General features: G+C 36.0%; 1 protein-coding gene and 1 pseudogene across 1 annotated transcript; one reads left to right on the top strand and one right to left on the bottom strand.

The window, feature by feature from the left end:
• Positions 1 to 7624: 7624 nt before the first annotated feature.
• On the bottom strand, positions 7625 to 11219 carry LOC108828511 (chloride channel protein CLC-c). The gene is made up of 7 exons (XM_018602230.2): positions 10752 to 11219; positions 10237 to 10437; positions 9972 to 10149; positions 9375 to 9907; positions 8106 to 9234; positions 7933 to 8028; positions 7625 to 7851 (listed from the first exon to the last, which is right to left on the bottom strand). The coding sequence occupies exons 1-6, from the start codon at positions 10952 to 10954 to the stop codon at positions 7939 to 7941; spliced, it is 2334 nt and encodes a 777-aa protein (XP_018457732.1). The 5' UTR covers positions 10955 to 11219; the 3' UTR covers positions 7625 to 7851; positions 7933 to 7938.
• Positions 11220 to 19348: 8129 nt separating this feature from the next.
• On the top strand, positions 19349 to 22273 carry LOC108828666 (uncharacterized; annotated as a pseudogene).
• The last annotated feature ends 1481 nt before the right edge of the window (positions 22274 to 23754 follow it).

Below are 23754 nucleotides of genomic sequence, written 5' to 3'. Positions count from 1 at the left end.
TGAAGAGATTTTTCATAAATCTCATTTGTATGGTTAGGATTTAGAAAAAGAAAAAAAAGGATTTGGGTGGGATTTCTTCCAAAGTTTCAGAGTATTTTAAATCATTTGATATCAATAATCTATTTTGTTACATATATTAAAGAACGTGAAGTAAGAATTCAAAAATTATTTCGTCTTCCAATAAAGCATCATTCATATATTTAAGAACGTGATGATGCAACTTGTTTCAACTGCAGTTGATTCAGTCATTACATATCACTGAACAACAAAAAAAATAATGTTCACAGAAGCTCCGTTATAGAGAATCCTGTTAAGGAATGGACGAGGAGGCAGAAGCTTCATCTTCACTGTCCTGCTTGTGAGAGAAAAGTTCAGAGACGTCCCTGAGATTGAGAGATGTAGAGAGGAAAATTTGCTTGTGTAAATACGGGTACGTGATGTGACCTTGACAAGTGTTGAAGAGTAAGCTATGGTTAAATTCAGACAGATACTTTGGAATTCAACATTTCCGTGATGGATCTGTAGTTTGCCTAAGACCAACCAAGATCGCTTGTCACCAAGCTTTATCAAACTTTACATGAAAGCGCATGTACCAGGAGCTGCATCAAAAGGAGGCTTGGACGGAATGGAGCAATTTCTAGAGGTGGAGAGTTGGCTGTCGAATGGGCAGCAGGGGACACCACAAAGTAAACCAGAGCAGATCGATCTTCCTAGGAGATGGACAGGAGGTGTTTCGGGTGCTCCGCCAAGTTGGCGGATCTCGTCGTCAGAACGTCAATGGCTAGGCGAGTGGCTAGGGGTTGCAATTTGCAAAGGAAGGAGAGGCGTACGTACGGTGAAGGCCTTGACGGCGAGGGAAATGAGGATAGCAGATTTGGGACTTTGAAGAGGATGAGACGCTCCAGCGGTGGTCACAGTGAACAGAGGCGGCCCTCAGTCATGTCTGACGGGAGCTCTCCAGAGCAACAGAGTCCGGAACGAGTGATGTACGTCAAGTAGAACCTTTTCCCCATCAGAGAAGAGAGAGAGAGAATGGAGCAGAGAGGAGATCCATATGAAAGGTCGGAGACACAACATATATGCAGAGGCGAGATAGGTCCCGAAGCCGGTGAGCTCAAGCTCCTTAGGCGTCGGAATGGAGTGGAAACAGAGCAGTCTGGGGGGAATAGCGTCTGGAAGCATCACCAGCGCTAGGCCTTTTTTTTTCTTCGCTGCCAGATTTTATATTATTAAAAAATTCTGGGTTTTTCCAAATAACAGGTATACAAGTGTGATTTTTGTTACATATAGTTCTACCTAAAACTGATAAAAAGCGTGTTTCAAATCCTTTTTCTAGTTTTTTTCTTTTTAGAATTGTTTGTCATTGAATAACAGTAGATTTGATTTAGTTTTAATAAATTGTTAATTGAATAACAGTGGATTACAAGTGATTTGTGGTGATTTTAGATAAATGTCATATTCAATAACAGATGATTTGAGAAAAAAATTAGAAATGTTGAATAATGAACGGGAAAGCTGACTTTGATCATCGACTAAACAGTCGTATATATACATGATACATGTAGTTATCCTAACTATAAGATAAACACCAAAATAGAAGTAGATAATGATGAAATAGAATATGTCGATCATATATATCGGTACATAACATTCCCCCTTGATCGACACATCTGGTTCAGGGTTCATTCATGCTTTTGATGTTGCCTCATTAAAACATTTCCAGGAAAACCCAGTGGGACAAAACCATGGATAAGGAAAAAGAGTACAACACATGAACTCCCCCTGATGAATGCATCACTGAAGATCTTTGGACGATGCATTCCTATCTGGTCGATGAGCTTCTTGTAATACTTTGTAATTTCGCCGGCCTTCTGGAACTTCATTTGGACATGGTCAAGACGTGCTCCTTTGATGCTGACCACTCGACAATGTCTTCATGTTCTGGTCGGATGGATGATGCTCAATCAGTACTCGGATAGTACTCGACCGGTACTTGGATGTACCTATATCCTGCGATTAAATCTTTCTTGCAGGTCCTCTCATGTCCCACGGTTCCTCTAGTCTCATGGCTTTGCCATACCGTGGATACTTTCATTTTATTATTGACTCAGACATTCTTCTGGTCACTATCTCTAGATGATGTCTCATGACTTCTTTCATTTTGTCGTAGACAATGCTATGTTTTCGAAAACATACATGTTAAGTCATAGACCTTGTCATCACACGCCAATATACTCATATATGGCTAAGGTATTGCAGCCTGATATAAAGATATGGTCCGGATATGATACTGCAATTATATGGTGTGGTCCACCTTATACTTTGGTGGAACTTGGTCGGACCATAAACCTCGACCACTCTTATGATGATTGGTTCTTTTATTTCTTTACTGATGTATAGACATTCATTAGTCCCATATACTTCATTTGGTACTTGACCACACGTTTTATGATACTACCATATGCTGGTCGATATTTTCATTAGCGCATTACATATGCTGGTCGATCTTGGTCGATCTGGTCGATCTGGTCGGTTCATGATGATACATCAATCAATTCACAAGTATACACTCGGATTTATTTGGCTAATTGTGCAGCAATGGTTTATAATTTGCCTGAACCAATTCACCACACTATTTTTGGTTATTCTTATGGACGATTGGGAAGTATGGAGCCGGATGGTCTTTGGCACGAGTATTAATGGTTCTCTTTGCCTTCTCCTGCGACCATCTCACATTACACCATCTAATTGTGGCGTGCTGATCTCAACTCATACACGGCTATGATTTCTAGTCCCATCATATTCTGTCCAAAATCAATCGATAACTTATATCATTGAAATCATTGAACCATTGAACCTCTCTTTAGGTTGGTTTGATATAAACATAAACACAAGGAATTATAATATCCTCTATAAGGATCTATGGACTGATTGTACTAAGTATTTTCTTAGTCTTTCATATCACTTGCAGCTGCTTTGTTTTCGGTCCATGAATAGCTTAGGAACAAAACTATTCTACGAGAATTTTTTTCTCATCTTTTTGATACTTTTATCATTTCTTTATCCAGTGATCAATATGCTACTTACTACATTTCTTTCTTACTTATATCCAGACCTTTTCGAATTTGTAGTAGCATCCACCACATAGAAGTATATCTCCTTATAATCTGTTCCTTTTTGGTCTCTGTGAGTATCCTTGTGTAATCAAGCCATTCCTTGAATACTTTAAATAGGAATATGAACACCTTAGTCCATGTCCACACAGGACCTATTTTTCACTAGTTTTATCTTATCAGATGGTGTTTCTATATATGGCCAATACACCCATCTCTTTTATAGATTCTTTGAATCTTTCTTTGAACCCCCACGGTTTCCTTTAGTCTATGAATGCATTCTTGTATTCTCGTGGGTTCTGATCCTCGCTTATATCTTTTAAACTCAAGTGCTATTTCCTTATGCATCTTTATCTTTTATGTGTCGACACTTCTTTTATAGTGTTCCATTGTGTTCCAGACATGAACTAATCGATTAGAGATTTCATTCTTACTAAGAACCTTCATTTACCTTGCAGTTTGGCGTCCCAAACTACATGGTCTGGTATCTTAGATGTTTAGCTGCGCAGCCTTATCTCAATGTCTGGTCTGGTTTCTCTTATGACCTCGGATATGTCATTTCTATGCACCTTTCTTTTTATTTCCGAGGTTCCTTATCTTATGGAACATATTGGTCTATCTTTAGACTTTATAGCAACTTGATTATGTCTCTTATAGGACATTAATTTTGTAGTGCTTAAGCTGGTATGACTTAATCATTCTTTTTCTTTTCTTTTCGGGTCTAATCTGTCTGGCATTCTTTTAGCTATCTTTGTATGATCTTTCTTTGGACGTCTTAAATCATATTCTCTGGTCCGAGGATCTTGCCAAGACAAGGATGGTTAATACCATTCCATTTCTCTTTATACTTGTACCAGCTTATTTCTTTCTCCCCCTGATGTTGGATAGTCAGATTCATCATGTAATCCGTAAACCTGGCCTTAATCTGATCACCCATATTTTGGCTCAAGGTCTCTTATAAAATCGTGGGAGGAAGACATTCTCATATCCAACATATATTCCCAATTTTATCTCATCTTCTTATGAAGTTCCATCCTAGACGGCACATATTATTGTGGTGGTCTAAACATAATCTCTTAGGATGGTCTATGTCTGGATCATGACCCTTTATCATTCTTAGATGGAAATATCTATGCTCACTTTATATGGCCTGATGCATATTTTTATTACATGTAAATCCATGTGTTCCCAAGCATTAGCTAGTGATCTTTGTATCACAAAGAATTCGGCCAAGTTCTATCATGGTCATAGACCATGTCACTCGGATTTTTAGTGTTGTTCATGTACCACGGGAGTGTCATTTCTCCCCCTCATGAACATGCTTATAAATCTTTTAGATGCTTGGAACATTATAGCCTATTGAGTTTCCCTTGTGTACATGTTACACAACGTGAGATTCTATGGGATAACTCTTTTGTGCCTTTTTTGATATCAATCTTTGCATCAATTTTAAAGACCTGGATGGCTAGTCCAGTCATGCCATAAAGTGTATAAAATTTCGTGGTCAACCTATCTGGTTACCTAGGCCTTTTGCCTTTATCATACTGATCTTTTAGCATAGTTCAGATTAGTCGGGAGTACAGTCTCGACCATTTTCTATGCCTTGGGCGATTTTTATTTATAATTTTGAAGGAACTTTTTATTTCCTTTGTTTAATGGTTCAATGTGGAAACCATTCATTTTCAAAATTTTATAACTCAAATTGGTCTTTTATTTGGGTGAATAATTCATGCCCCTTTAGGCAATGCCTTTGGTCGGATGATTTTAATTACTATACTCATTTTTAAATTTTCATTTTGTCATTTATCAATCAAAAAATTATCAAGCAAATCAAATAAGATAATATAAAACTAAAACAACTCTTATAATAAAATTGTAAATGACAAACAAATCAAAACATAAATCAAGCCGACAATTCCCTTTATTATTCTGGACGTGGCTTCTTTGGATTCATCCTTATTCTCTCCAGCCTTATTGGCTTCAGGAAGTCTCATCTCACTAGTTTTCTTTAGTATCTCATTATTCTTCTCAGCTTGTAATAGATACGAGATCAAATTCGTATAAGTGGTGAAACCTTTTTTTTTTATATATAGGTATATTGTAACAATAGATCTTTTGGATCAGCTGTGAGGAATGTATTTTCCAGTAAATCTTCCTCTGTTACCTCTTCACCACATAGTTTCAATTTAGAAACAATTTTGATTAGAGCTGAGTTATATTCATCTACGGACTTAAAGTTCTGAAATCTGAGATTTATCCACTCATGCCTAGCATTTGGTAATAACAGTATTGTGTATCTGGATTTTAACTATGTCCAAAAGGTCTACAGGGTTCTCAATATTTAGATACTGATCTCTGAGATCCTCAGTGAGATGTTGGCGAATAATTGTTACTGCCCCATATTTTTCATTTTCAGTTGCATACTCGCCTTTGATGATACATCTGTCAAGTCCTCTTATCTTCAGGACACTTGCAGTGTTCATGGCCCATTTTAAATAATTATCTCCAGAGAGATTAAGGGCTGGATAATCCAAATTTGACATCTGAAAATATAGATTTTAGAGTCTTATTATTTGACTTATAATCAGATTCAAACAATGCATTTTGGTTTCTTTCAACCTTTTAGTTATGCAATGTGATTTGGTTTCTTTCAACCTCTAAATTATATAATCTAATCCGATTTATTTTAATCAATATAGCAATGCAGCTTTGGTTTTTTTCAACCTTTAAATTTATGCAATGCAATCCGATTTTTCTTTCAATCTAGCAATCTAGAAAATTTCTATAATTTTTTTTTTATCAATCCCTAATGATTCAAGTCAATTTCGACATTGATCAGGGAAATCATCTAGCAAGTAGACTAAAATTTAACAATTTCAATCGAAAAACACCTATTTGCAATCGGATTTCATAAAAAAATAGGGTTTGTATAATTCTCAATCCTAAGCAGTTCTAAACATCAAGAACAACATTTAAAAAATCAAACTAGACAATCAGATCAATATTCAAGTCGGAATCATAAAAAAAATTAGATGTTTTTGGATGAAAACCGATCTTGTTTATGTTTTAGGGGATTGATCGATTTCTAGGTTTAAGGATTTGATTTGATCATTCAGATCAAGGTGGTTTTGAGATTCAGAAACCATTGTGGTTTTGATTTTAATTGTAAAACAATCTCATATCGAACTTTTGGTTTAAGAGTTTCGATTTACTCATGGAAGGGTTTGGACCTATTAATCTTTGCTAGGGTTTGATTTGGGCTTTTGCAAAATTTTAATGGTCATTCCTTGATCAATCAACCATGTTCGATTATGAGTTCTTTTAGGGTTTCAAAGTTTACCTTTAGAACTTTGAAGTGTAGATTTGGACCACCGAGAACTGGAACAAGTCGGATCACGAATTGCATGACCGGAACGGATCAGGAGCTGGTCGCGTGTCTTGGGGTTGAGCAAAAACCTCTTGTATCTTTAGAAACCTTAAGCAAAAACGAATCAAAACAAGTTAGTATAGATAGATGAAGTAAATCGCAGAAAGTAACAAAGTATAGAGAGAGGCTGCGGTTTAGGCTTTTGATTAGGGTTTTAGGGTAGTTGACGGCGCGGGTTGGAACGGAGCTTGAGGGAGCGTTTGAGATCGGATTTGAGAGAACGAACGGTTTGAAGTCGTCGGATGAGTTTTAGAATTTCAGAGTTTTAGGTCATTTGACGGCGCGTCTTAGAATAGCGCGTGAGGGCGCGTCCGGAGTCAGATAGAGGCGAGGCCGACGGCGTTGGATTCGTCTCGTCAAGAGCTTTAATTTTATATATTACTCGTCTTCTGGATCCGTACGATTTGAGAGAACGAACTGTTTGAAGTGCCGCCGTCAATTAGGGTTTTTGAGGTAGCTCGGGATTTCAGAGTCTCGTGCTGATAACATGTTGAATAATGAACGGGAAAGCTTACTTTGATCATCGACTAAACAGTCGTATATATACATGATACATGTAGTTATCCTAACTATAAGATAAACACCAAACTAGAAGTAGATAATGATGAAATAGAATATGTCGATCATATATATCGGTACATAACAAGAAATCCTTAGTTGAATAATAGATGATTTTAAAACAAAACCAAAACACTTTAAAATCCACAATTCAATACACCCCCCTAAGTGTTTATGTTACTTTCAGTATTGTAGTTTTTTCTGATTTCTGATGTTTTTGATAGTTTGTGTTGATAGGTTTCTCTGTTTTCATCATCTTGGTAAAACTGGTTTGCATATTATCATTAAATATTTCAAAGGCATGAATAATATAATGATTTTTAAATTGATATTGCATCTATTTATTAATATTCCTTAAAATATTATGTATGTAAGTGCGTGTAAAACACCTAGTGTATTATAATTTTATATAAAAGATATATTACTCATGGAATAATGCACACTAATTTATCTCTTCTCTTTTTACTTTATAACAGAAAAGACATGTGTAATTTTTGTTTTGAAGAAATATTTTGGTTTGAAACTCTGAAAGCAAAGCAAGCCAAACATTTTAACCAACTTAATTCCTAGCACAATCCCTTTCCCCTAGTATCCCAATATTCTTCTGAACAAATAATTGAAATAAATGATATAAATATGGGATTGATGGAAAATCCAATTGTTTATCTGGGGTTTTAGTTTTGATATGCACATTGATCACAACGAGTATAAAAATGGGGAACTCTAGGGAGCATTTTCTCCATTCCTTATCACCTGCATAATATCAAAGTTCTAATAAGACAAACGAAAAAGTTGATAACAAATGCAACAAGGAATACTTAATAAATGGCTAACCATATTTCACTTGAGAGGATCAATGTGTGGATAGAGTCCCAGAACATGTTCCGGCATGAAATCATGCCTTGTAAGTATCCCAACAATAGGAGGTCTCTTTTCAATACAAAAAAAAAGAACAATATGCTGTTAGAAACGTAAACAAAGAGAAAGAGAGAGAGAGAGAGACTAACCCCTGGTGTTTTGGGCACCACACACAAGTGGCGAAGACCAAGTTGCCGGAAAAGAATAGCCGCTTTAGCTAGAGACAAAGTCTCAAGCACAGTGTAAGGAGAAGTGTTAGTGATGGGATGGAGATCAACATACATCTCCATCTCCTCATCACTTAGAACCAAATCCTCAATCTTGAGCCCTTTCCCTAACCCTGCTTTGGCAAAATCACGAGCTTTGCAACTCCGAAGAATTTGAGAACCAAAAGTCGTTTTCTGCTTGGAGAATCTCTTGCCTTGGAGAAGCACAAGGAGATGAGATCTCAAGGCGAGCCCACAAAGCTCGGAAGCTTGGGTGAAAGGTGGCTCATCAATAACGGGGAAGCCATTATGACTGGTCATCTTTAAAGCCTGCCATATAACCCCAACCTTCTCAACACGTGAAAAGGACAACAAGGGTCCAGCGACAACGTCCTTTGCAACCAAATTGCGCATGTAGGGCTCTGCATGGTCTTCCATGTAAGGCAGTCCTTTCATTGTCACAATCTGGTCATAGACCCCTTTGTTGAAACAATCGGCAACAGTTTTAGAGATTAAGAGTACAAGCATCACCAACGGGAGCATGAGGAGATTATTAGTAAGTTCGAGAAGTATGACACATAGAGAGACAGTCATTCTCATTGTGCCTCCAAGGAAGGAAGCAGCACCAAGCAGAGAGAAAAGACCAACATCAAGCTGAGATACAGGACCAAGGAGTCTACCAACTAGGCGTCCGTAAGAAGCTCCGGCGAGAATGACGGGAATGAAAAGCCCAGAGGGTATAGCTATGCCATATGTTATGATGCCAAGGCAGTATACAAAGACAAAGAAGATGGCAAGGGTGGAGATTTGGAACTCATTCTCAGACCTTGATGTGAAAAGACTGCGGATTGCATCGTCATTGGTGTTGAGAAGTAGGGAGGAAAGGTCATTGTAATGGTTTGGAGGACACTGGAAACTCTTATAGATCCCGGATCGACCTACGCTTGGGCACTTTCCCTCTGATCCAATAGGACAAGGGGTACACTGTGAAATCCATGGAAGACCAAATGCACAGCACGAGCTCAATATGGAAACTGCCATTACAAGCATTACTTTAAATCCCGGACCTCTCCTGCATAATCCGAAATTACATTAAGAAAAAATATATATATATCAAAACCTAAACCCTAAACCCTAAACCCTAAACCCTAAACCGAAATTACATTAAAAGCAGATCAGGCACGGATATGTTGTTGACAAGTGACCACCTACTCGTTAATTAAGGCATAAGTGCGGAGGACTTTGTCGACGAGGTAGTTGTAAAGGCTTCCAAGAACACCACCAACAACTCCAAGGAACACAACTGCTAGCAAATCTGGTGTGCTATAAAGCACTGGTCCAGAGTTTACGTCGAACATGATGAGGCCTCCTTTACCGAACAGTCCACATTTCCCAGATCGACAGAGCTCAATCAAAGTTCGTAACACCACTGCTACAACCGCGGTTGTGAAGAAGGTCCTCCAAAGAAGGGCACTCCTCCACCATGAAGCGGCTTCTTCAAGGGCGAAAAGGACTCCACCAACGGGAGCACGGAAAGCAGCTGCAACACCAGCAGCAGCCCCGCAAGTGATCAAGTCTCTTCTGTCTCGATCGTTTTTGAAGAATCTGAGCCACTTCCATGTCAATCTATATCTTTTGGAACCACCTTGCCCAAGTAAATTAGCAATGCAGGCACCGGTATGGACCATCGGCCCTTCCTTTCCTACTACGAATCCAGCAGCAACTCCAAATATAGAGCCAAAGATCTGCCATTTGTCAAATTAGAAACCAATGCTTGAGGAAAGACTGCTTTGGAAGATTGGATCTTACCTTAACGAAGAGGGTGCTCGGAGCTAATATTGAATAAGCATCTATACCATTGAGATATGCTTTAACCTCAGGTATTCCAGATCCTGCCGCGGCGGGAGCAATAAAAGCACAGAGTGAAGCAGCAGCGGTTGCCAATATCAAGTTACAACCAGCAAATGCAAAGAATGCCTGAAAGTATCTGCAGCAGTTTTCAATTTTAAAACACACAACATCAACTGAAAGTAATATGTAAAAAAACAAAAAAAAAGAAGAGGATAGAACATACTTTTCCTTGAGCATGAGGTTACCGGTGAGCAAGAGTTTGAATCCAGCAATATTCTCAACAGCAAGGTTATTCAGAAAGCCAACGAGGCCAGTGGCTAAACCGATAAGGAAAGCAAGCGCCCATTTGAGAATGGTATACTGAAGTATCTCAATCTTCCTCCTAGACCTCCAGTCCTGCTTGAAAAGATCATTCTCAAAGATCCTGCCAAGTCAACATCATCAACATGATAACAAGACACACCAAACTATCCTACCAAATAAGACAAGACAATAAATATTGATCCAACATATTTGCACCTTTATCAAATAACCATGATGATATATCCTTAAAAAAAAAAGCAAAAAGTAACCTCAGCTTCGACTTTGACCAATGAATAATTAAAAAAAAAAAACAACACTGGGTTTAAAGGACCATGGGGGGGACCCAAAACGCTAAAATCTTATCTCATTGAGTTTCTCTGTGTCACCAAAACAAAGACTTCATAGATGCAGAAATGTTGCAAACAAAAGACATACTCGTAATCAAGGCTTTCGATGGGACAAGTATTGGCTCCGACAATAGCCATCTGCGAAGTAGTGTTCTTCCGATTCCTTGCGAGCAGAGGCTGTTGGAATCCGACAGATCCATCATCGAGGATACCAGATATCTTCCTGTCGTACGCGTGGAGACCTCCTCCTCCTTCCACCTCTATATCATGGTCGTCGCTCCGATCATCCATCGCCCCGTTTCCACAACACTATTTCGATCACGAATTCACGATCAGATGGATTCGGAGAAGATCGTGTTTTTTTTTTAATATAATTTGGTTTTAAGAGCTCGTGTCTCCGGGAATCATGCACTTCTCGCGCTCTCAGGCATAAAGTCGTTTTCTTTATTGCCTTTTTTTTTTAAAGAAGATATTTTTGCCTTAGGGATGGAAGGTCAAACAGTTCTGTTTTCTTGTAAAATACAACCTGTTTTCTTTTCCCCCTTATATATTTGTTTACTGTTTAATAGGACTGACGAGAAATCCCTATATTTGTTGAATTTTTTTTTTTGATCAAAATATTTGTTGAATTTTAAATAAAACTAATAATAACAAACACCTGCATACTCTCTCTCATATACATTCAGATATAAATTTGTATTTATCATTTGTTGATTTAGTTCCCATTCACACTCTTTTTTTCTTTCTTTTTTTCTTTTTTTCCTCTCATTCGCACACTTTAGATTGTAAATAGATTGTGCATTTAATACACCATAATTAATAGTCGTATAGTAATCACGAATTTTCATCATTTAAAATTATAGAAGGTAACATTTGATATGATTTTGCAAATATTTTTTATATTAAATTTTAAACTAAACTTTTATTCACATTTCAAAAGCGTAGAATTTTTTGTATATTATAAAATATTTAAATAGTATTAAAAATGTGTACAATCGTAATTGTTCTTGTGCCAACATATACATAAAAGATATATATATATATATAATATATTGTGGTATATCATTACATTCATTTAAAAATATTTTATGTACTTATATTTGTAAATGTTTTATCATTTGTTTTCTTTTTCTTTAAAATTTTATTTCAACTGCTTTTTATTTATAGTATTTTTATTTTAAAATTAGCTGTAATAATTTTAAAATAAGCTTCTACAATAATAAACTATGCAATTAAAAACACTAACACATTAAACTACATAAAATAGCCTCCTAATTACAAAGTAGCAAAATCTCAACCTATTTTGGTGTATTAAATCGATAATCTTGTTCTTAATGTTTAATTGATATTTTGAAACATTTGTTATAACCATATTGGACAATTTTGTAATATGATGGTATATTCTCTACGTTGTTATATCTATTCTAAATTTTGAAATTTTCTGTTTTAAAAATATATTTCAGTTTCCATAAAATTTTCATTGCGAATAACCATAACATAGGTGTGATAATTTATTACTTATCGAAAAATCATCGTATTTATATGAAAGTTTCAAACAGCATATTTAACTAACTTTAAGAATTTTCACTTTAATATAGTTTAAATACTTAAATCTTTCTAGATACAATAATACATCAGAGTGTTCACCAATATTATATCCTTCATGTATTATTTTTTTAGAACAAAAATAAAACAGAAACTTGTTTAATAAATAACACGATTTGTAAAGCCATTATGAGTCCATCGATAATATTCATAATTTAGATATATACTAGATTTTGATTTGCGCTTTCGAAGTAGAGAATTTTCTTACTATAATTTGTTTTCATGTGAATTAGTATTTTGATATACATTATTATGTTATAAAACTGTATTATATCAAAGAAGAAATTTTTTTTGAAATTATATAATTTATGAATAAGATTATTTGAGATTATTTATGTAAATTTTTATGCAACTCTCTCTTAGATTTTGACATTTTATCTGGATTCAAAACTGTCCCAAAAATATAAGTTTGATTTGGATCCGGAGCAAAGAACATGCTGGGTATTTTTGGGACCCGTGATCTTGGTTCAAGTCCACATCTTAGCTAAGACCAGATCGGATAACCTAAGTACCTCGAATTTTTGTGTATATTAGGTATATTTGAGTATTTCGAATATGTTCTCAGTATTCCAATATCCTTTTAAGTTTCAGGTTTGGGTTTTCGGTTACAGTTTCGGGTTTTCATGTTAAATTTCAATTTTCTTCAAATATATTTTGGTTATTTGGATTAAACTTTGTGGGTATTTTTTGGTTCTCAAATAAGATTTTGGGTAAAATTTTGGGTCTTTTGAGTATTTGAATATTTTTCGGGTATTTGTTTTATTTTTGGCATTTTCGGATTTTAGGTATTTTCTCGGGTTTTTGGGTACTTCGAATCTTTTCCGGGTCCTTAATAAACCGATACGGACCCGCTACTTACCCAAAAGTTATATATTATTTTTATATGTATTTGAATTATGGACCTGAACCAACCTAAACTTGAAAGGAACCAACCCGAACTCAGACCCAAAAACTTTTAGATATCTAGTTGAGTTCAAATATTTAAGACTTAAAGTATCTGAACCTGAAAAATGGCTCTTAACCAATCCGAAGACTTGAATGCCCATGCATACTCTCACTTATTATATTTTGCAATTTTATCTTTACTACATTTTTTTGTTGGAACGTAAATCAGCAATGGTACAAAATGTAATATTTCAAAGAAATTAAATGGTAAATTAAAAAACAAATCATATTTTAATTGCAATGATAAATTGTTAAAACTGTTTATGATAATTTAAAGTGATTTTAACAGAAAATATGTTGTTCTTTTTTTTTTTTTTGCGTTCTTATTTAACTAATTCTGTTTTTTTTCTTTAACGTTTTTCAAATTTGTGTCTGGATTTTATCTAAGGTTGGGCGTTCAAGTATTTGCTCGGATTCAATTCAGAATTATTAGAGTTTCAGATGTTTGTGTTAGAAAATTAAGCTTCATTCTATATTATATTTTGGTTCGGGCTCAGTTCAGATTTATATGGATTCAGTTTGGGTTTGGATATCCATTTAAGTTTTTTTTTTACGTCAAACTGCTATTCTATTACTCAAACTTGAGGTGGTCTGGGTAACCAGACCGGAATAGAACAACCAACGTAACAAAGATCCCTATGAAAAGTCCTCGCAGACTTTGCTAAAGAATCAAAAATAACATTTTGGTTTCTGGGAACATGAGATATCCTAAGTCTGGGAAGCAAATCAGCAACATTAGCCTCCAGTTTCGTTGTAAAGCTTGGCCAGGCTTGTGGTTCCTTTATCATCGTGATCAGATCCTTGCAATCCGTCCCAAAATCACGAAGAGTGTTGTAACATGCTTTCCAGAGCCCATCGCAGAGCTTCCACTTCGGAATGTAGAGCCGTCTTTCGTCTTCTTACGTTTCACATCCCCATAAGCTGAATCTTCCCAAAGTTATCTTTCCAAACCAATCCGCATCCACTGTACTATGCTGTGTCTATCCCTCAGCCATCTATCATACATATATTATCAAGACTTATAATCTGGTCTTCGTCGTGAATAGATTCTTGTGACTCAGGAGCTAACAACTCATTTTCATTAAACCAGGCTTGACACTCACTCTCTGTATATCGGACCAGCTCCAGAGGATCCCTATCAATTCTGTTAAAGAGTTTTTCATTCCGAGCCTTCAAAATATACCAGATTATCCAGGGATAAGGATCCCTATCCAGTTCTGGTTCAACAATCTTATTTTTTCTCCAGAAGAGGTAATCCATATTGGCATATAGGCTTGGTAGTGGAAATATGTTAGGAGAAGACAGTGTAGCTGAAAGGGCCCATACTTGAATAGTTGGGAGACATTCAAAGAGGGTATGGGTAACAGTTTCTTCTGGTTCCCACACATCTTGGGTAGTAATTATCGCATCTCATATTGCGGCGTGTCAGATTTCTCGTTACAGCCACATGTCGTGTTATAAATTGCCACATAAGATGGCATATCTTCTTCGGTGCTTTCACTTTCCAAACAAAGCTGTAGAGCTTGGTTATACTTGCCTCTAATATCTCTTTCTCTTCCTTTTTGTTCCATAAATTTTGAGCCACCAAGTATCCAGATTTAACAGTGTACTGACCACTCTTAGTGAAGTTCAAACAAAATGTGTCTCTTCGATGAGTTGAGCTTACGGACTAAACTTCTTATAAAGGGTATATCATCTGGTGTAATATATTCCTCCAATAATCCAACATCCCAATCTTTCGTTTCCTGGTTAATAAGGTCGCTAACTCTCATATTTGGATTCCAGACAGGAGGAGAAGGGTGAGCCGGCCTAGCAGGCGATGTTGGAATCCAGGGGTCTTTCCACACCCTGACCTCATATCCAGAGTGTATCTTTTGTCTGATTCCCAGGAGTAATAGCTTATGTGCTTCCGATATGCTGGTCCACACATAGGACGAGCTGTTAACAGAGATTGCACACAAATGCGAACTCGTTCTGTAGTATCTTCCTCTTAACACTCGAGCCACTAAAGAGTCATGATATTGCACCAGCCTCCATAGTTGTTTTACCAGTAAAGCCAAATTAAATTCATGGATCATACCAAATCCAATCCCGCCCTCCTCTTTTGGTAAGCAAACTTTTTTCAATTTTGCCCAGTGAATTCCTCTCTTGGGGGGATTTGAGCTCCACCAAAATTGTGCAATGACACTTGCAAGATTTTTGGATATCTACATCAGGAGTAAGAAGCTAGACATGACATAAGTCGAAAGGGTTAGTAAGATAGATTTGATCAGGACTTCTTTTCCTCCTTTTGACATAACTCTATGCATTAATTTATCTTTGAGAAATGCAAAAAGTTTGCATTTGGAACCTGATGTCTTCTGGAATTCCTAAGTATGTCCTCATTCCACCTTCATTTTGAATTCCAAGAGTGTTTTTAATCTGCTGTCTAACATCCGCTTCAATCCTCTTACCAAAGAGTAGAGAAGATTTCTCAAAATTAAGACATTGTCATGATGCATGTCCATATTTCCTGACCACTTTCATCACTTCTTCATATTCATGGGGCTCCACCTTACAGAAGAAAAAGCTATCATTAGCAAAGAGAAGGTGGGATACCGAAGGGCACGCACGTGTAACGCGCATACCTGTTATCTTCCTTTGGTTCTCTGCATGATTAAGAAGGCTAATGAACGCTTCCGTGCATAGAATAAAGATGAAAAGAGACAAATGATCTCCTTGACGTATACCTCTTCCCATCCCGGAAAAATATTCCCTCTTGGATGTGATTTGCTTGAATTAGATTAAAATAGTTATACTTTAATTTTACAGATTATATGTAACACAATATACTCACAAAATGAGTAAATAGACCAATCATACAAAGTCAAACATTAAATTAAAATAATATATTTTTAGTTATAGTAATATTTTATACATATAAATTATAGAATTAATCAACATATGACTAAATAAATATGAAAATTTTAAATAATATTATAAATATATTAACCAACTATCACAATTAAGTATTTTGAATAAATTATAAATATATGGTTTCAAAAGACTATCATTGTTATATATATTTATGTAACTTTGAATAGATCAACACTCTTACTATTTGATTCTCAAAACGAAATATATTAAATTGTACATAATCTTACTAAAATAAATTTTACAAATCTAAGATAAAAAATACATGAAAATAACGAAATTAATCAAAATATAATATCTATAACAAAAATATTATAGCTGAATCAGAAAATTTGATGAATCGGAAAATTAAATGTTATTTAATATATCCAAATAATAACCAAACAGTCAAGATATTTTATATAAAAAATTATACGTCTAACTAAGATAGCAAAATATTGTTTAAAATAAACATGCATATTGATTACAATATAAATAACAGAATAATTGAAAATAATAAAAAAATTATTATAATGTATCTTCTTTATAAATATTTATCTCCGTGCATGAGCACGGAAAAATCACCTAGTTGATTTATATATAGAGAGTCATATAGCCCTTTAAAATTATAAACTTTAATAATAACTATGCCAAATCTTTAATAGTAAATTGGTGAATCCAAGTCAAAATTATTTGTATATGAAAATGTTATCAAATTTTGAGTCATATATTTAATTATATGATGGGTTAATTAAAAGAAAGTGAAAAGAAAATAAACAGAAAACTAACATTTTAAAATGTCAAACATTGCATATATATAGGCTGTGAATCCATCTGATCCTGGTACTTTTTCTGGGTGCATCGCGAAAAGAGCCGATTTAACTTCCCATTCAGAAACAGGAGTTGTTAGATCTTCGTTCAACCTATCAGTTATCGTCATAGAAACATTTGCCAGTGCCTCGTCAATAAGCTCAGGATTGGACGACCGAAACAGTTCTCTAAAATATCCAGTAGCAACGGCTACTAGTTTTTCTTCCTCTTCCACCAGATTCCCTGTAGAGTCTAAGAGGCTTGAGATTTTATTCCTCGCTCGTCTTTGTTTTGTGATCGCATGAAATAACTTGGTATTCAAGTCTCCTTCCATTAGCCATAGAATTCTATTTTTTTTCTTCCAAAACTGTTCTTCTGCCTTAAGAGCTGCAGTTAGTTCCTTGATAGCCTCTCTAATTTCTTCGGTAGTAGCATTGTCATCTGAATGTAGATTATCAACTTTAGACTTAAGATCTTCGATTAACTTTGCCGTATTTAGGTCTCTTTCCCTCTTCCATTGTCCCAATGCTTTTCGACAACTAGATATTCTTTCCATAATGTTCGCATTTTAAGGGAAATTTGAAGAGTTCCAGCCATCTAAGATAACTTGTTGGATTTCTTCACATTCCAACCATAGCTTATCAAATTTGAAGGATTTCATCTTTCTAGTTGGTTTGCAGAGAATTTCGACCATCACTGGCCGGTGATCCGAACCCCACATTCTTAAATATTGAACTTTTGAATATGGAAATTTTTCATATCAGTCTTCATTACCAAGAGCACGATCTAGACATTCATCCTAAATGGCTTTATACATTTGTATATCTCTTTATGTGTGTGGATTGGCTGTATTGATGATTTTTTTGACGTAGTTTTGTGTAAATATTTTTCTTTTCTTTCTTAAAAGAAAGATTTTCTATGGAAAATTTGTAGAGGCCCATTTTTGGCTTTGTATTATTGGAAGCCCATTTAAAAAGAAAACATAAACAGAACCAGTTCTTGAACCATATTCTTAGTCGAACCAGGAATTTGAGCTGTTTAATTTCTTCAAACAGATTCAAAAGGATATCAAAAGAGAAGCCGGGGATCAGGAAGCAGCAAGAAAGGAGAAGAGAGGCATCACATGAGAAGATTGTGGGTTTAAGATGAGACGAGCCATTGCTGAAGGGTTTGTTGAGGCGAGACGGTCATTCTGAGATCTCAAGCTCGCAATGTTCTGTTTCTAACCGTTTGATCTACAAGGGAAGTTAACAGTTCCGGCGATCTGAAAACGCTTTGGTGGAGTATTAAATTGCGTTTATTCCAGAAAGTGTAAGTGGTGCATTGCCAAGCAAGGAGAAACACTCTCTTCTTTGATTTTGAGCATCTGACGCCGTTGATTGGGACATACAAGAACGATGAGGAATCCAGTTACAGCGCTTGCAGATGAACGACCAGATAATCATAGATCGAGAAAGGAGACAAGCTGCATCTACCTGGAGACCCCAGCCTCTGATCCGGTCTCTAGTGGGGTTTCTGTTGAGAGTAAATAGCTAGCCACGTGGTTGTGCGGTGCTTTGAGATACCTCCTGCTACCTATCAATCTATCATTTAGGATTTCGTTGATAAACCAAGCTACCCATATAGCTTTGTACAAAAGAAGCCAGATTAACATTAGTTTGCAGGCTCTGTTCCATATAGATAATTTTGGAATACTCAATCCTCCTTCTTGCTTAGTCACAGTACTTTGTCCCAAGACAATTTTGCTGAATGAGAATCCATTGTTGAAGGGTTTGTTGAGGCGAGGTGTTGCTTACCGGTTTACCTAGAGGTTTGTTGACCCTTCTAGCCTTTTTCTACTCGCTTTGTTGCTTACCTGTTTACCTAGAGGTTTTTATATCAGCTCAGCACGTGACTGGATACAACTTGGTTGCTTGGTTATGGCTGCTTCACCACAAGTACTCTCAAAATATTCTCAAGACCATTCACTTTTTTTTCATCTATCAAGCCAGTCTAGACTCCTTTTGGAAGGAAAAGATTGCACGACTCCACAATTCAGTTTTAGATCAACTTATGAAAGCGAGCGAGATCTCTCAGCATTCAAATTTCTTTATGGTTTGAAAGTGAAAGTGGAAATGGAGACTTAGGATTACGGGTCTTCAAATTCCCGCGGTTTAACCCATCCTGCTTTCGGCCCGTCCTGCATTGAGCCCATCCCATTTTGAACCCGTCCTGCTTTAAGCCCGTCCCGCGAGGCCCACAATTTTGAGGGCTTATCAAATAGAGGCTCAATCCCCCCCTGCAGCAAACCTTTACGGGCCAAGCCCGCGGTACAGGTCCTTGATTGCCATCCATAGTTGGGAACAACATTACTTTAGTTTAGTGAGTTTCAAAAAAAAAAAAAAAAGTTTAGTGGGCTATATTTTCGTCACTCGCAAATTAACAGGCCTTTTCAGCTCATCGGTGTTCTGTCTTTTTTTTCATATTCCTCCTTTTGTAAAAAAAGGGGTTTCCTCTGCCTCCCCGAGCATCCGCCTGTGAAATCCTTAGCGCAACTGAAATTACTTCCATTTCTGAACATCTAAGCTTACTTGGGACTACCAAGACGAGTATCTCCTTTTTTTCTCAGGTATCTACTAGACATCTTCCATGACATATGTTATTAGGGTTTTTCTTATGTTGCTTGATTTATGAGCTTCTGTTGCTGCATGATGTTATTTTTAGAAGTAAGAATCGTTTCTGTTTATTTTAGGGCCCGAAAAATCAGAGACTATGGGGTTTGCATTTTAGGGATTTATTTATATTTAAACTTTGATTTTCTTGCATTTTAGGGATTTATCCCATCCTTGCTTTTATTTTACAGATGTGATGCTTCTTTTTTGTTGTTACTTTGAATTCGTTGCAGATATGGCTGAAATAGAGGTTCCGGTGTACTGTTACTGGAACGGTTGCATCAAGTATGGCCCGGAAGGTGTATACTATGAAGGATCCACTCCCAAGAAGATTATAGTCCACCCTAAGATTGCATTAAACAGATTGTTAGATGAGATGTATGTGCTAACTGGAGTACATGTTGACAAACAGAGATCCAAAGTTAAAATATTTGGTAGATATCCTTCTGTTGTTGGGCAGTCGAAGCTTGAGTATCTGCTTCTGCCCGTGGTGAACAACCATAGTTTGGAGACAATGCTTGAGGTTCCAAGCAAACACCCTTCTATCCAAAATGTGGAGTTGTATTTGAAAGTGAAATCTGTTGGTCCTGTTGCTTGTTCCTCGAAACGACAGAGGATTGATTTAGAGAGGGATAGCAGTAACATGTTGTTGACTGAAGACGAAGCAGGTGGTGACTTGACATATAAAAGCTCAGGATCAGATACTGTGGCGCAGCAGGTGGCAGGAGGAGATAATAACAGCAATCCTCAGAAGGATTCGAATAAAGAGTACAGTTCTGGTGTTTCAAAGCCTTGTCTGTCTTCTACTTTGTGGCTTGAAGATCATGACTTGCGTGTGGGGTTGTGCTTCAAAGATGCTGGTGAGCTGAAGAAGGCAGTGTATTGGTGTTCCATTAAAGGAATGCGAAAGTGTGTGGCAGGAGAGAGTGGAAGAGACGAGTGTGTGTTTAAGTGCGTCAGGTGGAAATGCAAGTGGTCACTTGGGGCTGCTAAAATGGGAAAGCACGGTCTTTTTGAGATAGTCAAGTATACTGGTCCACCCACATACTTGTCGTCCACTCGAGCCAGAGAAGTTTGAATCAGAGTTGGAAGCAGATGAGACTGAACGTGTGGTTAGGGTAAATCCAACTCTATCCGTTGAAGAGTTGAACGATTGGTGGAAAGCAAATATTGGGTATGAGCTTGAACCTAAGGACGTGCGGACTGCTAAAGAGGAAGCTATTAAAAGAGTATTTGGAGATTGGGATCAGAGTTTTGAAGATTTGCCCAAGTTAATGTCTGCCTTTCAGTCATCTAATGGACTGCTCGTGGATTGGAAATATGATCTTTTTCCTAATCCTAAGTTTGCATCCTTCTCTGGAGTGTTTTGGGCATTTAAACAGTCCGTCCAAGGGTTTCAACACTGTAGACCTCTGATCGTAGTGGACACCAAAGTAATGAGTGGTAAGTACCAGTTGAAATTGATGATCGCCTTAGGTTTAGATGCAGCCAACAATTGTTTCCCTCTTGCCTTTGCGGTGACCAAGGAAGTGTCGTCAGATAGTTGGCGCTGGTTTCTGACTAATATCAGAGAGAAGGTAACGCAAAGGAAAGGCCTCTGCCTCATATCAAGGCACCACCCGGACATACTCGCTGTTGTGAACGAACCCGGGTCTAAGTGGAAAGAACCCTGGGCTTATCACAGGTTCTGTCTGAAACAGTTCTCATCCCAATTATGTCGCGATTTTCCAGGCTACAACCAACTGGAGAGTCTTGTGAAGCAAGCTGGATCCACAGGTCAGGAGGAGGAATTTGAAACTCACATAGAGAGAATTAAAAATCTGTACCCAGAAGCTAGGAGAAGGTTAGACCAAATCCCTCAAAATCAGTGGGCTCTGGCTCATGACAGTGGTCGGAGATATGGAAACATGGAGGTAGATACCGGAGCTCTATTTTCATTTTGTAGAGGCTTTGAGCTGGCTGATCATGTAGTGACAGGTTCTGTTCTGCTTCTGTTTGATGAGCTGAGAGACTGGTTTGACGACTGTTCTATTTTTAGCCGTGCAGGTCTTAATTGGGGCGATGTGTACACTAAACCTGTTACGGATAAGCTTGAAGAGTTCAGGAAAGCTTCTATTGCTTATGCTGTAATTCCGTTAGACAATAACGCGTTTCAGGTCTCAGCACCATTACAAAATGATAAATGGGTCATTCAGTTGAATGACTCTACCTGCACGTGTGGTGATTTTCAAAGCTACAAGTTCCCATGTCTACACGCTCTAGCCGTCTGCAAGAAGCTGAAAATCAACCCCTTGCAGTATGTAGACGACTGTTACACTTTTGAACGCTATTACAAAACTTATGAGGCTGCATTTTCTCCTGTTCCGGAGTTATCAGCTTGGCCGGAAGCTTCCGGAGTTCCGAGAATGTTTCCTCCAGTCATTCCGCCACCACCGCCTCCATCTTACGTAGCCCAACGCAACTCCTAAGACTAATAATAACAACAAGAGCTGAGAAAGGAAGATTTTAAAGCCGAACCGAAGCGGTCATTTTGGTATGGTTATGTAGTAATATTGTGGCTTTCGGAAGTTTGGGTTGATCAGTGTAGATGCTCTGACGAAACAAGAACGTGTGATGTTTCTTTTTTTGTGTTCTTTTGGTATGTGATAATTAATTCGGTTTGTGTGAGAACTTCTTCTTCACCATCTCATTCCCAATAGTTTTTTCTCTTGCTATCTCCCTTCACCACCGTAATATACAGATAACATGTCTATGTTAAGCTTATCCCTTTACTGTTTAAGAATGTTTCTCTGTTATAAAATTACTAAATATTTGAAAATACAAAAATATAATAAGTGATTAAATTTTTTGTTTTGATGGTTTATAAGTTTTAATTGTTTTATTATTTACATTCATGAAAAACAAATAGAAAACTATTTTAAAATATTAAACTACTTTTTCTTACAATCTGTATTATTGGTTTGATTATTTTTAAATTTATTACATTGCATCTATTATTCTAAATTGAACCATAAAAATTTTTATTCTAATTACAGGAAAATAAAAATGAAATTAGTTTCACTTTGTTTGTTCTATTTATTTTGTAGAATATCTTTCAGAAAATTATGTATAACTCAATAGAAAAATTGTTTAGTTTTAGTTAGACATATATTTTTATTATAAGAATTTAGATTGATTTAGTTATTCACTGTCTGAATATATTAAGTTGCATGTATTCTTGGACAATTCTATCAAATAACTATTTTAATTTTTTTGTCACAAAAGATCAACAAGAAGGAAAATAATAAAAAGTTCCATCAACGAGAAAAAAATATTCTATCCCTTGCTTTGTATATAAATAATTATTTAAATAAAGGATAAAATAGAAAATATTGAATTATATGTTTTCAAATTCAATCTTTTTATATTTTATTTGATTTTTTTTTTCAAATTTTCCTTATGCAATTTGAAGATGATTTTTAAAACTATTTTAAATTTTTTAATATTTATTTATTTCTTTTAAAAAAAAAATCATATCATAAAACACACTTTCAACTTTACACCGTAAGTCTACATTAGTTAACCCTAGATATAATATTGTATATTTACTTTTAATGAAATAAATTTAGGTCATTTTTCTTTTTGAAGTTGTTTCTGTGTGAAAAAGAAAACCTAAAGGGCTATTCTTAGGAATTAGATGATATGTTCATGTTTTAAAATATTTTTATTTACTTCTCTAACCATATCATCAAAATACATTTATTAAAAGCATTAATTTTATTTAATAAACACCTATATTATTTTGCTTTCTGATTCTTTTGTGAAATTATGAATTTTATATGAAACTATATATAATTTTAAATTGTATAGATATTTCCTTTTGGTTTATCTATACAAATACGTTTATGTTGATATGCACAATTATATGAGATTTGTTCAATTAAGTTTCGCTTAATTGTTTGCAAAATACGATTTTACATAATTTAGTATAGGACAAGATATGAACCCGTTGCATTACAACAGATTTGTTTGATGTTTTAATTTAATTAAAAACATAAAATAATAAATCATTTTATTATAATTTTATGATTGTTTTTGCATATATTGTGTGAGATTTATTTTATAATAAAAAACTGTATGCACACATAAGTTCAAAGTCCTAATGAAATTACAATGAAAAAAGATTATATTGATTTTGGTTCTTCAAAA

This window comes from Raphanus sativus, chromosome 9, assembly GCF_000801105.2.
Source record: "Raphanus sativus cultivar WK10039 chromosome 9, ASM80110v3, whole genome shotgun sequence".
Lineage (NCBI taxonomy): Eukaryota > Viridiplantae > Streptophyta > Magnoliopsida > Brassicales > Brassicaceae > Raphanus > Raphanus sativus.
The sequence above is the reverse complement of the archived record's forward strand: the minus strand, read 5'-3'. Positions and strand labels throughout refer to the sequence as shown.

What these genes read in the sequence shown, in the direction of transcription:
- LOC108828511 (XM_018602230.2), bottom strand. Translation starts at nt 10,954, where the DNA reads ATGGATGATCGGAGCGACGACCATGATATAGAGGTGGAAGGAGGAGGA. An exon ending in ATCGAAAGCCTTGATTACGA is followed by an intron (nt 10,438 to 10,751) that starts GTATGTCTTTTG and finishes TTGACTTGGCAG; the next exon opens with GATCTTTGAGAATGATCTTT. An exon ending in ACTTATGCCTTAATTAACGA is followed by an intron (nt 9,235 to 9,374) that starts GTAGGTGGTCAC and finishes CGGATTATGCAG; the next exon opens with GAGAGGTCCGGGATTTAAAG.